The sequence below is a fragment of the Canis lupus genome, chromosome 6 (assembly GCF_011100685.1).
Source record: "Canis lupus familiaris isolate Mischka breed German Shepherd chromosome 6, alternate assembly UU_Cfam_GSD_1.0, whole genome shotgun sequence".
Taxonomy (NCBI): Eukaryota; Metazoa; Chordata; class Mammalia; order Carnivora; family Canidae; genus Canis; species Canis lupus.
Genome location: NC_049227.1, coordinates 37,251,419 through 37,265,557, shown reverse-complemented (window position 1 = coordinate 37,265,557; position 14,139 = coordinate 37,251,419). Strand labels below are relative to the sequence as shown.

General features: G+C 46.5%; 1 protein-coding gene across 3 annotated transcripts in view; it reads left to right on the top strand.

Moving 5' to 3' along the window:
* Window positions 1-4,878: 4,878 nt before the first annotated feature.
* The window catches only part of DNAJA3 (DnaJ heat shock protein family (Hsp40) member A3), a 46,445-nt gene continuing 37,184 nt past the window's right edge, over window positions 4,879-14,139 (top strand). For 2 of the 3 annotated variants that reach the window (XM_038540546.1, XM_038540544.1), the window contains exons 1-2: window positions 4,879-5,126; window positions 10,855-10,988. In XM_038540546.1, the coding sequence (XP_038396474.1) occupies window positions 4,916-5,126; window positions 10,855-10,988 (345 nt within the window). In that variant the 5' untranslated portion in view covers window positions 4,879-4,915. The remainder of the gene's footprint in view (window positions 5,127-10,854; window positions 10,989-14,139) is intronic. The other variant, XM_038540545.1, reaches the window with a different exon arrangement.

The following is a 14,139-nucleotide window of genomic DNA, read 5'->3' as shown; positions in this document are numbered from 1 at the left end:
TTCCTCTGAAAAGACTGGCTCAGGACCTTTGTCTTCCCTGGAAGGGATCTTCACTCACTTGCGGAGAGGAACAGATATCACATTGGGTACCATAGACTTGGCTAGTCCCCTGTGGCTTGGATGGTCAGTGTCTGCAGGAAATCATGGACTAGACCATACTTAAAACTCCCTACTAGGGGTGCCTGGCTGGCTCAGTCTGAAGAGCATGCGACTCTTGACCTTGGGATCAGGAGTTTCATCCCCACGTTGAGTGTTGAGATTGCTTAAATAAAGAAATAAACTTAAAAACAAAATACAACCAAACTTCCCTACTAGCTCTCACTGACCTCACTGCCTCAGGAGACAGGGAAAGGGACTAGAGGAACAGCAAAATGACAAGTGTGGGGCGGGGTTGGGGAGAAGCTTGTGAGCCTTGTGTGCCTTTGCAAAACATATTTGTTTCTCCTTAAAGCTAAAGTTTTTGGCTTTAGACTGGAGAAGGGGGAGAGTGGGTGATGGACACATGAGGCATTCCGCCTTGGGGGGAGAATATAGGTAGATGTGGCCCAGGTGCTCATCCCAGTTTTTGGCAACAAGCCTGGGATGAGTCATTTTGTGTCCTGTCACAGCTGAAGTCCTTGAGGCAGTGAAATATTCTGTAGGTGGAGTGGTAATAGATACTTGCCCTGCCTCCCTTTTTTTTTTTTTTTTTTTTTTTGTGAGAAGCAGAGGAGATTCAGCATGAGAAAGTATTTTGTAAATTGGTAAGGCCTGTCTGACTAGGACTTACTGATCACAATGACATGGAGGTGCATGGTTTAAAGGGAAGGGCTGTGGGTTTTGTTAGGGGGTCTTGGCTCACTCACACACTAGCTCTGTGACTCTGGATGAGTTTTTTTTATCTTCCAGAGTTTATTTAATTGTGTGTAGGGGGTGTGGGGAGAAAGGAGTCCATTTGTAAATACAGGAATAGCCTTTGCCTTACCTTGCACAATTATGATCAAAATAGAAAATATGGCAAAGCTCTTTGTGAACTGGAAAGAGAATGTTCTTAACACAGTGGGCTTTTTCAGATCTCTCCATAGCCACTAAGTGCCTGAAATTGGTCCCACAGACATATCAAGCATGATAAGTCCAAACTACAAGTCATCATCCTTCGCCCTTAAACAACTTCTTCCCTGGGTTTTTCAGCTTGGCGTTAGGGAAATATAAATAAGCTTATTCATTGTCCTTCAACCAACTATCCAATAAAGGCAATTCAGGTACCATGGACCAAGGACCTCTGTCGTGAAGATTTCCAGAGCTTTGTAGCTTACCTATGTTTCCTAACTGTATCATCTCCTGCTTCCCTGTAGTGACCAGCAGTGAAAGGGATCTTGCATAGGCCGAGGCTGCTCTCATCAGAGAGTCTTTCTGGTGGTTTCCCCAAAATCCATCTTTCTCTCCTTCAGTAGCCACCGGCACCCACTCCATTTCCTGGGGAGTTCTCTGCTTTCTGAGATGGAACACAGGCTCTCCAGCAATCAGCCTTCCTGCTATCCCCTAAAACAAGTACACACACCCCATTTCAGTGTGGATTTTTTTTTTATTTGTGATAGTCACACACACACACAGAGAGAGAGAGAGAGAGAGGCAGAGACGCAGGCAGAGGGAAAAGCAGGCTCCATGCACCAGGAGCCCTACGTGGGATTCGATCCTGGGTCTCCAGGATCGCGCCCTGGGCCAAAGGCAGGCGCCAAACTGCTACGCCACCCAGGGATCCCTCAGTGTGGATTTTTACTGTTAATCACTATGGGGAAATGGATGGGGGGAAAACTAAAATACCAAAAATATGAGGAAGTTACAAAACTGACCAAGTTTTCATATTAGTGAGCCCTCCATTAGTTCCTAACTCACTCTAAGGTGGTAAATGAAAGTCCCTTTGCCTCTTGTCGACATTTATTCCTGAGAGTTGTACTTCTCATCCAGCACCCTCCCCCACTCCTACCCCTTGGGCTCCCTGTGGGCAAGTAACTATGCCTGAGTTCTGCTTGGTATCCTCGGTGCTTAGCACAGGGCCTGGCACATAGGACAACATTTGTTGATGACTTACTATGTGCCAAATACCGCATGGAGCCTTTGCATGGATTATCTCATTCTTTCTTTAGATGATTCCTTTGAGGGAGTTACCATTCTGTCCCTGTTTTAGAGAAAGGAAACCAAGGCAGAGAGAGGTAAAGTCAGTTGCCCAAGGACACACAGCTGTAAGTGGCAAGGCTGGGATTCAATCCCAGGAGATCTGATTCCAGGGCCCATACTCTTAATCATGATGCTGAAGACATTTAAATATTAAACATATTAAGTAAACTCTTTTCTCCACTTCCCATGTCATGACATCTCTGCCTTGTTTCTCTAAAAGGCCTCAGCTCTAGGTTCACTAGCCCAAACTCTCAACTACTCCTTACACTTAACAGCCTTGAATTTTTTTCACTATATTAGTGGTTTTTATCTTTCATTTTGTTTTATTTTTATATTTTTTAAGATTTTATTTATTTATTCATGAGGGACACACAGAGAGAGACAGAGACATATGCACAGGGAGAAGCAGGTCCCCTACGGGGAGCCTGATATGGGACTCGATCCCAGGACCCTGAGACTGCAACCGGAACTGAAGGCAGACGCTCAACCACTGAGCCACCCAGGTGCCCCTTCATTTTATTATTTATTTTTTTAAGGTTTTATTTATTTATTCATGAGAGAGAGAGAGAGAGGCAGGCAGAGACACAGGCAGAAGGAGAAGCAGGCTCCATGCCAGGAGCCCAACGTGGGACCGATCCTGGGACTCCAGGATTGCACCCTGGGCCAAAGCCAGGCACCAAACCGCTGAGCCACCCAGGGATCCCCCATTTTATTTTATTTTATTTTAATATTTTTATTTATTTATGATAGTCACACACACACACACACAGAGAGAGAGAGAGAGAGAGGCAGAGACACAGGCAGAGGGAGAAGCAGGCTCCATGCACCGGGAGCCCGACGTGGGATTCGATCCCGGGTCTCCAAGATCTCACCCTGGGCCAAAGGCAGGCACCAAACCTCTGCGCCATCCAGGGATCCCTCCCCATTTTATTTTTTAAAAAGATTTTATTTATTCATTAAAGAGAGAGAGGGAGAGAGAGAGACAAGGAGTGGGGGGCGAGGGAGAAGCTGACTGCCCCACTGAGCACAGAGCCCAACCAGGGGCTCCATTCCATGTGCCCCAGACCAGTGGTTTTTAAAACTTCTTTGAATCTCAGTGAAGAATTTGATCAATGAAAGCTATGGCTCTTTACCCAGATTAACATCCACATCCACAAGAATTTGGGTACAACGGGCAGAAGGGGCAAGGAGCACACATCATCTTAAACCCATGGTGAACCCTCAAGCTCCCTTCTTACCATGTGGGGGTGGCATTCCCGTGTGTGTGTGTGTGTGTGTGTGTGAGAGAGAGAGAGAGAGAGAGAGAGAGAGAGAGAGAAATTCCTTTACCAGGCTTACTAGGCGAGGTGTATCTGTCTAGCCTCATCTCCAGTCACACCCCCTAAGTTTAGGGCTTAAACAAACCGGAGAAGGACTTTCACACCTCTAAGACAGCTGCTTTTTTTTTTTTTTTTTAAGATTTTATTTATTTATTCATGAGAGACACAGAAAGAGGCAGAGACACAGGAAGAGGGAGAACCAGGCTCCCTGCAGGGAGCGGAGGTAGAACTCGATCCCAGGACTCCAGGATCAGGCCCTGGGCTGAAGGCAGACCCTTAACTGCTGAGCCACCCAGGGATCCCCTGCTTTTTTTTTTTTTTTTTTTAATAAAGATTTTATTTACTTATTCATGAAAGACACAGAGAGAAGTAGAGACAAGTGCAGAGGGAGAAGCAGGCTCCCTGCGGGGAGCCCGATGGGGGACTCGATCCCAGGACCCCGGGGTCACGCCCTGAGCCGAAGGCAGACGCCAACCACTGAGCCAGCCACCCAGGTGCCCCAAACATCTACTTTTTAAGTTCCTGCTTCTGGGAATCCTCCGCCTCTCCACCCGCACCTGACGCACTTGTCCTCAAAGTCCACTTAGAATGTTACCTCTCGGATGCCTTCCCTGACACCCCAGCCCCTCAATTTGTCACCTCCGTGACCCTGACACTGTTCACACCTCCGACAGCACCGATCGTGTTATGTTAGCTGCTGCGGAGCCCGTGTCTCTCGATTCGGCGTTTGCTCCCCGCCCCCGAGCAGGGACGGCACGTCATTCATCGTTGTAGCCCGAAGAGTCTAGAAAAACGCGCATGACAGCAGGTGCTCGCAACATTTATTACACCCATTTGTGACTGGTAAGTTCATTACAGGTCTGGAGGAGACTAACACGCTTAGGACAGAACCGAATGATCGAAGTCCGCCCCATGAGGAACCAGCCAGAGAGAAAGCGAGCTTGAGGCCAGGCTTTGGAAGTAGGGCAGAGGCCCCGCGGGCTGGCGCTGACACAAGACGAGCAACCCTCAGGCGGGATGCTGAGCGTCGGGTCGGGTTGAAAGGAGACGCGCACTGCATGTTGGGATCGGCGCGACGGACGGCCGCGTTGCACGCCGGGATTTTTGTAGTCCCGCCCTTCGCCGGGACCCTCCGAATAGTCACATCTGGCTACCCTCGACCACGTCTTTACACAGATAAGGTACACTCTTGGCCATCCAGCACAGAATGACGGGGTTTTTCAGGGTCACTGTACCTAGTTGCACTCCTCAGAGCAAACCTCATTTCAGCGTTGGCAAGCAGAAAGGACCATTGAGCGCTGCTGCGCGTGCGCAACCCGTGCGTCCGCGCGTGTGCTTGCACCGGGCTCCGCCTCCGGAAGCCCGAAGCTTCGTCCGCGCGATGTTCTCGCGAGGCCTCCTTGAGCCGGGTGGCGCAGGCGCAGTGGCCCTGGGCCAAGATGGCGGCGTGGTGCTCCTCACGCTGGTTGTTGGTAGCCGTGGGGATTCCGCGGCTGCCAGTTGCAGCGGGGAGAGGAGCCCGGCCGTCTAGGGGGGGCGTGGTGGGGGCTTCGCTGGGCCACAAGCTGAACGTCAGTACCTCCGCGCCTTCCCTGGGAGGTCGGGGCTCCGGGGCACTGCTGACATTGACACCCGGTGTCAGCTTCAAAGGTGAGAGCAGGTTCCGGCGCCCGAGAGGGGCTCTGAGGCCCGGAAGGGGGTGGGCTCGGTCCCGCTGCGGGGGTGGCGGGGTGGAGGGTGGCTTCTGACCTGTATGCGGAATTGCTTGGAGAGACTGGCAAGCAGGAGGCAGAGGCCCAAATGGCTTCTCAGAAGTGAAGCGGGGAGAGCTGCTTGGAGCCCCCGGCGCCGGGAGAGGAACGCTCCGTACGCGCGCCGCCTTCACTTCTCTCTAACATTTCTAGAAGTTTCTTCTGGGCCGCCACTGCTCCGTTACCCTATTCGATTCCCGTCTCCTCCCTTCACCTTCTGGCCGGAAGGGAAGAGGTACCTGCCATTCGGTGAGCACCTGCTGTAGTGCTCGGCACTTGGTGCCTCGTTTCACTTGACTGTAACAGTCCTGCAGGAAGGGCGGCGTCATTCTCATATTAGGGAACGGGCAGCCGACGTCCTGTAGCTAGATGAGAACCGTCATCCCAGACCCAAGCTGTCCTTTAATAGCTCATACTCCTTCTGCCGCATGATTTTAACTGAAGGGCACTCGTAACGGTCTTTTCTAAGACCTTATGTTGGCGGTTGTAATAAAAATGCAGGCTGACATTTACTGAGCACTTTCCACGCACCAGGCTTGGATCATTTCCATGCGATAGACATTGTTCCACTCCGTTGTATAGGTAAAGAAACTAAGCCTAGATGTTAAACAGCTTGTAGAGTGACCGAGCAGGAAGATGGAGCCGTGATTCAAGTCCCGGCTCTCTGGACTGCTGGAGGCGATACTGAATTTTGGTCCATCTTAAACCTCTAAGTGTTTAGCGTTGATGGTTCTGTTCTGTGTGGGATGACTTCCATTATAGTAAGAGAAGGAAGGAGGAAACATTGAATAACCAGCCATGTGTCTGGATTATGTTACTGATTATGTTTCCGTAGAATTTGTGCAAATAATATTAAAGCTATCGATGAACTTCTTTTTTTTTTTTAAGATTTTATTTATTTATTCATGAGAGAGAGAGAGAGAGAGAGAGAGGCAGAGACACAGGCAGAGGGAGAAGCAGGCTCCATGCAGGGAGCCCGATGTGGGACTCGATCCTGGGACTCCAAGATCACGCCCTGGGCCAAAAGCAGGCGCCAAACCACTGAGCCGCCCAGGGGTCCAACTCATTTTTTTTTTAAGATTATTTTTTATTTATTCATGAGCGACACACAGAGGCAGAGGGAGAAGCAAGCTCCATGCAGGGAGCCCGACGTGGGACTCGATCCTGGGACTCTAGGATCACACCCTGGGCTGCAGGCGGCGCTAAACGGTTGAGCCACCCAGGCTGCCCACTGTCTATGAATTTATAAAGGAAATTGCCTGGTGGGGTCCAACTTTGTAATGCTTGCCTAAGAGGCAGTCATTAAAGTATCAGTAATCTTTATTACTTTGTAAAGTGAACAGACTGGCCTCCTCCACTGGAGCGTGTGTATATGAGAATTGGGAGAGATCTGAGAGAGGTATTTAATCCCTTTGAGCCTCTCTTAACTGTGAAAAGTGGTTCAATGACTAATAGGTGTTTATTGAGTGCCTTTCATACGCTAGCCACTTGTTCTAGGTACTGGGAATTTAGCAGAGGACAAAGAGATTGGATGAGGTTTTGGTCAAGTGATCCCATTTATTTATTCTGTTCCTGCCACCAATATTTAGTCACAGATGGAGCAGTAGTGGACTCAGATTTCCTTGGAGCAGCTTCACACTGTATTTCTCAGTATGAGCAAAAGTGGTCGTTTTTGAGTTCTGCTAACAGTTTTTTGTTTGTTTGTTTGTTTTCCTAACAGTTTCTAATGTCAGGGTTGTTTTAGATGGAGTTTGGCTGCATCGTTCTGTTCAGTTGTCCTTTAGGTAATTATTAAGCTAATTCTGTTCACATTACCTTTGTACAAGTTTGGGGAGCATTTTTGTTGATTGTGTATATATGAGAGGGACAGGCGCTATGTACTGAGCCTTCATGGAGCCATTACTAAGGACTTGTGGTCAGCACGTTGCTCATGATGAGCATGTTTTGTATCACATGATGAACATATGTGAGAGTTGGCATCCTTCAAGATGCACTCTGTTATCATATCTAAAATCATCAACTCAGCTCTCAAACATTGGTTTTTGATCTCCTCTCAAATCTGGTGGTACAATTAGGTGACATAAAAATAGCACTTTAAATATAGCTTTTCTCCCAGGGCAGAAAAAAGGTTGTTATTTGGTACTGGGTCGGTCATTCTTGGAACAACTTGGTGGCTGATCCTATTCTTGGTTGTTCCAATAAAGGCAAGGCATTTATTGATCATACCTTGGAGAAACATTTGTCTATCAAGTGAACTCTATTTTAATCATTGATGCCTTTTGGATAATGTCAAAAGTCATCAGACTTGTAGTAGTTAAATGTGATTTGTCTTTATTCGCATGCAGTTTTGCACAGTACTGTCCCATTCTTGCATCCCAAGTTCTCTGCCTGTGTCCTTGGAGCTGTAGCTGCCAGAGCCTTTGCCACTACTAGTCTCTGCCTTCTGGATTGGAAGGAGCGAGAGAAAAGGAAAGGCTGGACAGGACCAGGACAGCTCCTCACACCTGAGAGAAGAGGGGCTGAGTACAGGAGCACTAGGAAACTAGCTCTTGTTTTTCTCAGATCTGACCAAAGAAAGACAGCTGTGGTCTCCTAACCCCCACTACTTCCACAGTCTACTTTTCATGCTCCAGCAACAGGGTGCAGCAACAGAAAACGAGTATGGGGATGCTGAAAATACAGATTTGCTCGCTGGTTCTGATTTCAGTCATTCTTGCTTCATTCCTACACATTCTCCTGTCTTACTATCTTTTTTTTTTTTTTTTTTTAAGATTTTAAAAATGTATTTGACAGAGAGAGAAAGCACAAGCAGGGATAGTGGCAGGCAGAGGAAGAGGGAGAAGCAGGCTCCTGCAGGGTTTCATCCCAGGACCCTTGAGCCAAAGACAGAAGCTTAACTGACTGAGCCACCCAGGTGCCCCTCCTGGCTGATTATCTTGCCCCTTTTCTGGTTGGCCTCAACACCCCTGGTTGTGTTTTGTGTTCAGATTAATTTTAAGTGGTCTCTCAGGCCTCTTGTTTGTTGTTGTTGAGAGTGCTTTCTCATGCAAGGCTGATCAATTCCCTGTTTAACACTTGCAGTGTCTCCCTGTTGTCTTCAGGATAAAATCCTGAGTCCTTCCCATAGCTCAGAGGCCCTTCAGTTTATTTCTAGGCCTCATTAATCAGCAGCATCATTATGTCTAAACCACCCCTCTCTACTTGTGTAGAATCTCGTTATATGGCCCAGTTAACTAAATGCACGAGGACTTTATGTAAGCCAAAGGTGATACATGATTTAGCAGCCAAATGAGGCACTTTTGAACATGAAAGGGGAAGCAATTGCAAATGTCAGGACTGTAGGTGTGATTCCAGGTGGATTCAAATCTTTCCTTAGCCTGGTTAATTTCTACACTTAAATAGCAGTTAAAAGACCTTTCCTGAACTTTTTCAATTGGATCGTCAATAATTCTCAACTGAGGATGATTTTACCACCCTCACCCCCCACAGGACATTTGGCAATGTCTGAAGTCATTTTTAATTGCCAGTGTGTGGCAGGGTAGAGGGGGAGTAGAGTATACTACTTCTAAGTAGTTGGCCAGGATGCTGCCTAACATCCTTTGACATATGGGTATTTTAGTTGGCCAGTGATGCCATAACAAAGAACCACATTTATCTTCACAGTTCTATTTTTTTAAAATTTTTATTTATTTACGATAGTCACAGAGAGAGAAAGAGAGAGAGGCAGAGACATAGTCAGAGGGAGAAGCAGGCTCCATGCACCGGGAGCCCTACGCGGGATTCGATGCCGGGTCTCCAGGATCGCGCCCTGGGCCAAAGGCTGCGCCACCCAGGGATCCCTATCTTCACAGTTCTAAAGGCTGTAAGTCTAAGGTCAATGTTTTGGCAGAGTTGTGATTAAAGATCTTATTTACAATTATAATCACATTCTGAGGCACTGGGGATTAGGGCTTCAACATATGAATGGGGACACAACATATGAAGAGGACACAATTAGCTTATAACCCTAGAAAAGCCCCTCCACTGGGAGGAATCCCACTGTCAACAATTTGGGTTTAAGAAACCCTGATTAGGTGATTCTGTGTATGTGACTCTGCATGTCCTTGTGTACTAATACCTCTTTGCACACTGCCTCCGACACACCCCTGCAGGACTGTAAACTCCTTGAGAGTGCTGGCTTTGGCTTTTTTTCTTCATCTTGTATCTTCAGTGCCTACTACAATGTTAAGATCTTAAATATATGTAAGCTCCAGGAGGGCAGTGCCTTTGAATGGTCTGCTGCCTATTCCCAGCCCAGAACCCAGTGCCTGGCAAGTAGTAGATACTCAGTGAGTAATTGCTGAATGAATGAATGGTGAATCCATAAGCTGCTTCTCTGTAGGCAGAAGTTTGACTTAGTAATTGGGAGCTGGGGACGCCTGGGTGGCTCAGCAGTTGAGCGTCTGCCTTTGGCTCGGGTGTGATCTGGGGGTTCTGGGATCAAGTCCCACATTGGGCTCCCTGCATGGAGCCTGCTGCTCCCTCTGTCTGCATCTCTGCCTCTCTCTGTGTGTCTCTCATGAATAAATAAATAAAATCTTTAAAAAAAAGAAAACGAAAAGAAAAGAAACCGGGAGCTGCCATGACTCTGCCTTAACTTGGCTCCCTTCCCCTCCCCCAGCCCTGCCTTCCCTGTCTTCCCTTGTCACAGGATGGGTTGGGGGTTAGACAGGGCTCAAGGTGTGGGGTGGCTCCCTCTGCTTCACTTGGTGACAGACCAGTCCAAGTTGATTCTCTACCACATGCACAGTGAGCTGTTGAGTGGGACAGAGTGTTCTGATGGCGGTTCCTCCTGGCGCTGATACCAGCATGTGGTTGCCTGCCTTGGGCTTTGACCTGTTAGCTGTTCTGGGGTAAACAGGTTCAGGCATAGGGCCTTTTAACCCCTTGTGTCTGTTTAGGTGTATTATTTTAAGGAGAGGAGCAGCACTTTTATCGGATTCCCTTAGATCTGTGACTTTAAATGCTAAAAATAATTTCTTTAGTACAGTGGTTCTCAAATTGACCATGTGATGAGCAGAATCATCACCTGGAGGGCTTATTAAACATAGCCCACTGGAGTTTCTGATTCAGGTCTGGGGTGGGGCCTGAAGGTGGACATTTCCAACAAGCTGGTGGTGCTGCTGGTCCACTCTGAGAACCACCCCAGAAGCAAATCCCCAACTTTGCATGGTGGAGGGCAAGAACCTAGGGAATTGCATTAAGGGAGAAAGCATATGAAGACAGCTGGCACATGGCAGGTGCTTGTGTAATGTAACAGTGGGACTAGGTTCCTTTTTAATCATCCCCCAGCTAAAGCCTCCATCTGGGGTGCTGTTCCTTTGGTGGTGTAATGAGGGTACAACCTCATTGTATTGTGATCCAGCAGAATCAGCTCTGCCCGGTGCTGTTTGTTTTATATTCATTGTATACTGTGGTCTTGGCCATTTTTGAAATGCAGTGAGTTTGGTCTCCAGAGAGAGAAAAGCTGACCCTAAAGCTGTGATCTCCATTACTTTATGGGTATAACCTGGCTGGTTCTTTACTCAAAATTTCCTTTGGTTGAGCACATTCTTAGAGTGATTTTCTTTACTTTTTTTCTTTTTTAGGAGTAAAAAGTTACCCTTTTGTTTGTACTGCCTCCTTCCACACGAGCTCCCCTTTGGCCAAAGAGGATTATTACCAGATACTAGGAGTGCCCCGAAATGCCAGCCAGAAGGAGATCAAGAAAGCCTATTACCAGGTCTGTATGGAAGCCAGATTTTAGGGATAAGACTGTAGAAGGGATGCTGTGGTGTAGTGTGCTCACCAGTGAGGCATATCTGCCCTTGCAGCTGACAGTGTAGAATGAGATGAGAACATTGGGTGCTGCTGGACTGCTTTTCCTCAAGCGCATAGTGCCCTGCTGCTTAATGCTTCAGAAAAAAGAGGCAGAGCCAAAGATTTTTAGGAGCCTTTTCCAAAATTGTATTAGTGTTTAAAATTATTCTGCCTCCTAATACTTTTATGAAAAATTCACTAGAAGATTCTTGATTTTTTTTTTTTTTTTGGTCTTTTGGGTGTGTCTGTGTGTGTATGTGTGTGTGAGAGGGAGAGAGAGCGAGCACGCGCACAAAAACTTGTCTAAGCCTAATATTTGTGAACAGGTACTAATCAAGACCAGATCTGACAGCTATGGCTTGGATAGCTAATCCCTCCTCTTACTTTCTTTAAAGGGTACACTTCACTGCTTTTTACTGTATTCATAGAGGTTTTACAACCATCACGACAATTAATACATTTTCATCTCCTTTAAAAAAAAAACAACAGGGATCCCTGGGTGGCGCAGCGGTTTAGCGCCTGCCTTTGGCCCAAGGCGTGATCCTGGAGACCCGGGATCGAATCCCACGTCGGGCTCCCGGTGCATGGAGCCTGCTTCTCCCTCTGCCTGTGTCTCTGCCTCTCTCTCTCTCTCTCTCTCTCTCTCTCTCTCTCTGTGACTATCATAAATAAATAAAAATTAAAAAAAAAAAAACAACAACAACAAAACATACCATTAGTACTTACTCCCCATTTTCTTCTCTGCCCTTGCAGTTGCTAACCTCCTTCCTATTTCTATGGATTTACCTGTTCTGGACATTTCATAGAAATGAAATCATACACTGTGTGGCCTTTTGTGACTAGCTTCTTTCACTTTTGAATAATTTTTTTTAAATTGTATTTATTTATTCATGAGAGACACAGAGAGAGGGAGAGACATAGGCAGAGAGAGAAACAGGCTCTGTGCAGGGAGCGCAATGTGGGTCTTGATCCTGGGACTCCAGGATCATACCCTGGGCCGAAGGCAGGCACTCAACCACTGAACCACCCAGGCGTCCCTTGAATAATGTTTTTAAGCTTTTTCCATGCTATACCATGTATCAGTTCTTCATTCTTTTAATGAATGGTCTTGTAATAATACTTCCATTGCGTGGATATACAACATTTTATTTACCCATAGATCAATTGATGGGATTTGGATTGTTTCCCTTTTTTTAAGATTTATTTATTTTAGAGAGAGAGAGAGAGAGAGAGAGAGTGCATGAGTGCATGCATCTAGGAGGGGCAGAGAGAATCTCAAGCAGATTCCTCCCCGGGGGGGGGGGGGGGGATTCCTCCCTGAGCATAGAGTACAACATGGGGCTCAATCTCATGATCATGACCTGAGCCAAAACCAAGAGTTGGAGGCTCAACCGAGCCTCCTGGGCACCCTGTTTATTTCCACTTTTTTGCTATTATGAATAGTGCTGCTGGGAACATCCACATGCAGGTTTTATGTAGACCTATGTTTTCATTTCTCATGGGAATGTTCATATACTTAGGAGTGGGTCACATGATAACCCCATGTTAACCCCTTGAGGGACTACCGGACTATTGCAAAACGACCATACCATTTTACATTCCCACTATCAGGGGGTTCCTGCTTCTCCACATCCCCATCAACACTTGTTATTGTCTGTCCTTTTAATTACAGCCACTCTAGTGAGTGTGAGTTCGAGCCCCATGTTGGGTGTAGCAATTATTTAAAAATAATAAAATCTTTAATATTAAATAAAAAGAGAGAGTAGGGAACCACTCAGGTTTTTAGGTGTGGAAATAAAAAGATCAGGTAAAGCTGTGCAATTTAAAAGTGGACATTTTTAAAGTAGCCTTTATAGAGAAATTCTTGGGGTCATACCTTGATGAAAGCTTTGTGTGTATTGCATCATTCTCCTGATGGGCTTGGAAAGGTTATGACATACAACTAAGGCCCCATCAGTCAATATGTGTCATACAGGAGACTAAAATGCTATAAAAGATCTCTCTTTTCCTTAAGCTAATCTCATCAGTGTACTGTTATTTCTCCCTTGGCTTTGGGGACCAGCTTCGTGGTCCACATACTGGCTGTCCCTGGAGACCCTGCTTTGGGGTTAACACACAGCTTCTGGCACACTTCTACAAGCTGGTGTGAGGACCAACATCTCCAGAAGCAGATTGAGTTCTGAGGCTTCAGTGGAGCTGTATTCTGCAATGGCGGAGCTTCTCCTGGTGCTGCCTTTGTTCTGTCTCCCTGATTTTGGGGAGTGGGTGGATATTTCTGGCAATCTTCCAGCACCCTCCATCCTCCTGGAAACCAAAGTTGGGTAGCACATGAACAGTTTTTTTCTCTGTCAGCTAGTGACTTCTATTGCTTTCTTTTTCTACTGTGGAAGATTGAGAGCTCTTTGGACTCTTCTTGCAGAGAAAGGACTCTATGGGGTCATGATATCCAGCCTCAATTATTTGAAGGCTGCTTTGTAGAAGCAAAAGCAGAGAGTTAGGCTTACTCTAATGAAGTACTTTTTTATTTATTTTTATTTTTTTAAATTAATTAATGTTAAAGGTTTTATTTGTTTATTCATGAGAGACACAGAGGGGGGAGAAGCAGGCTCCATGCAAGGAGCCCGATGCAGGACTTGATCTGGGGAATCTGGGATCAGGCCCTGAACCAAAGGCAAGATGCTCAACTGCTGAGCCACCCAGGCATCCCTATTTTTTATTACTGTTTTTTAAAGATTTTATTTATTCATGAGAGAGACACAGAGAGAAAGGCAGAGACCTACGCATGATGGTGGGACTTGATCCCAGGATCACAACCTGAGCCAAAGGCAGATGCTCAACCACTGAACCACTCAGGCGTCCCTAATGAAGTAATTTTTTTAATTGATGAAGGCTGTTAGCCATGGGCCACTCCACCTTGGGTGGAAGTGAGTCACCCGTCACAGAAAATAATCCTGTTATGTTTCTCAGACTTGGATAATGTCCTGACATCCTTTTTTTTTTTTTTTTTTTTTTAAAGATTTTATTTATTTATTCATGAGAGACACAGAAAGAGAGAGAGGCAGAGACACAGGCAG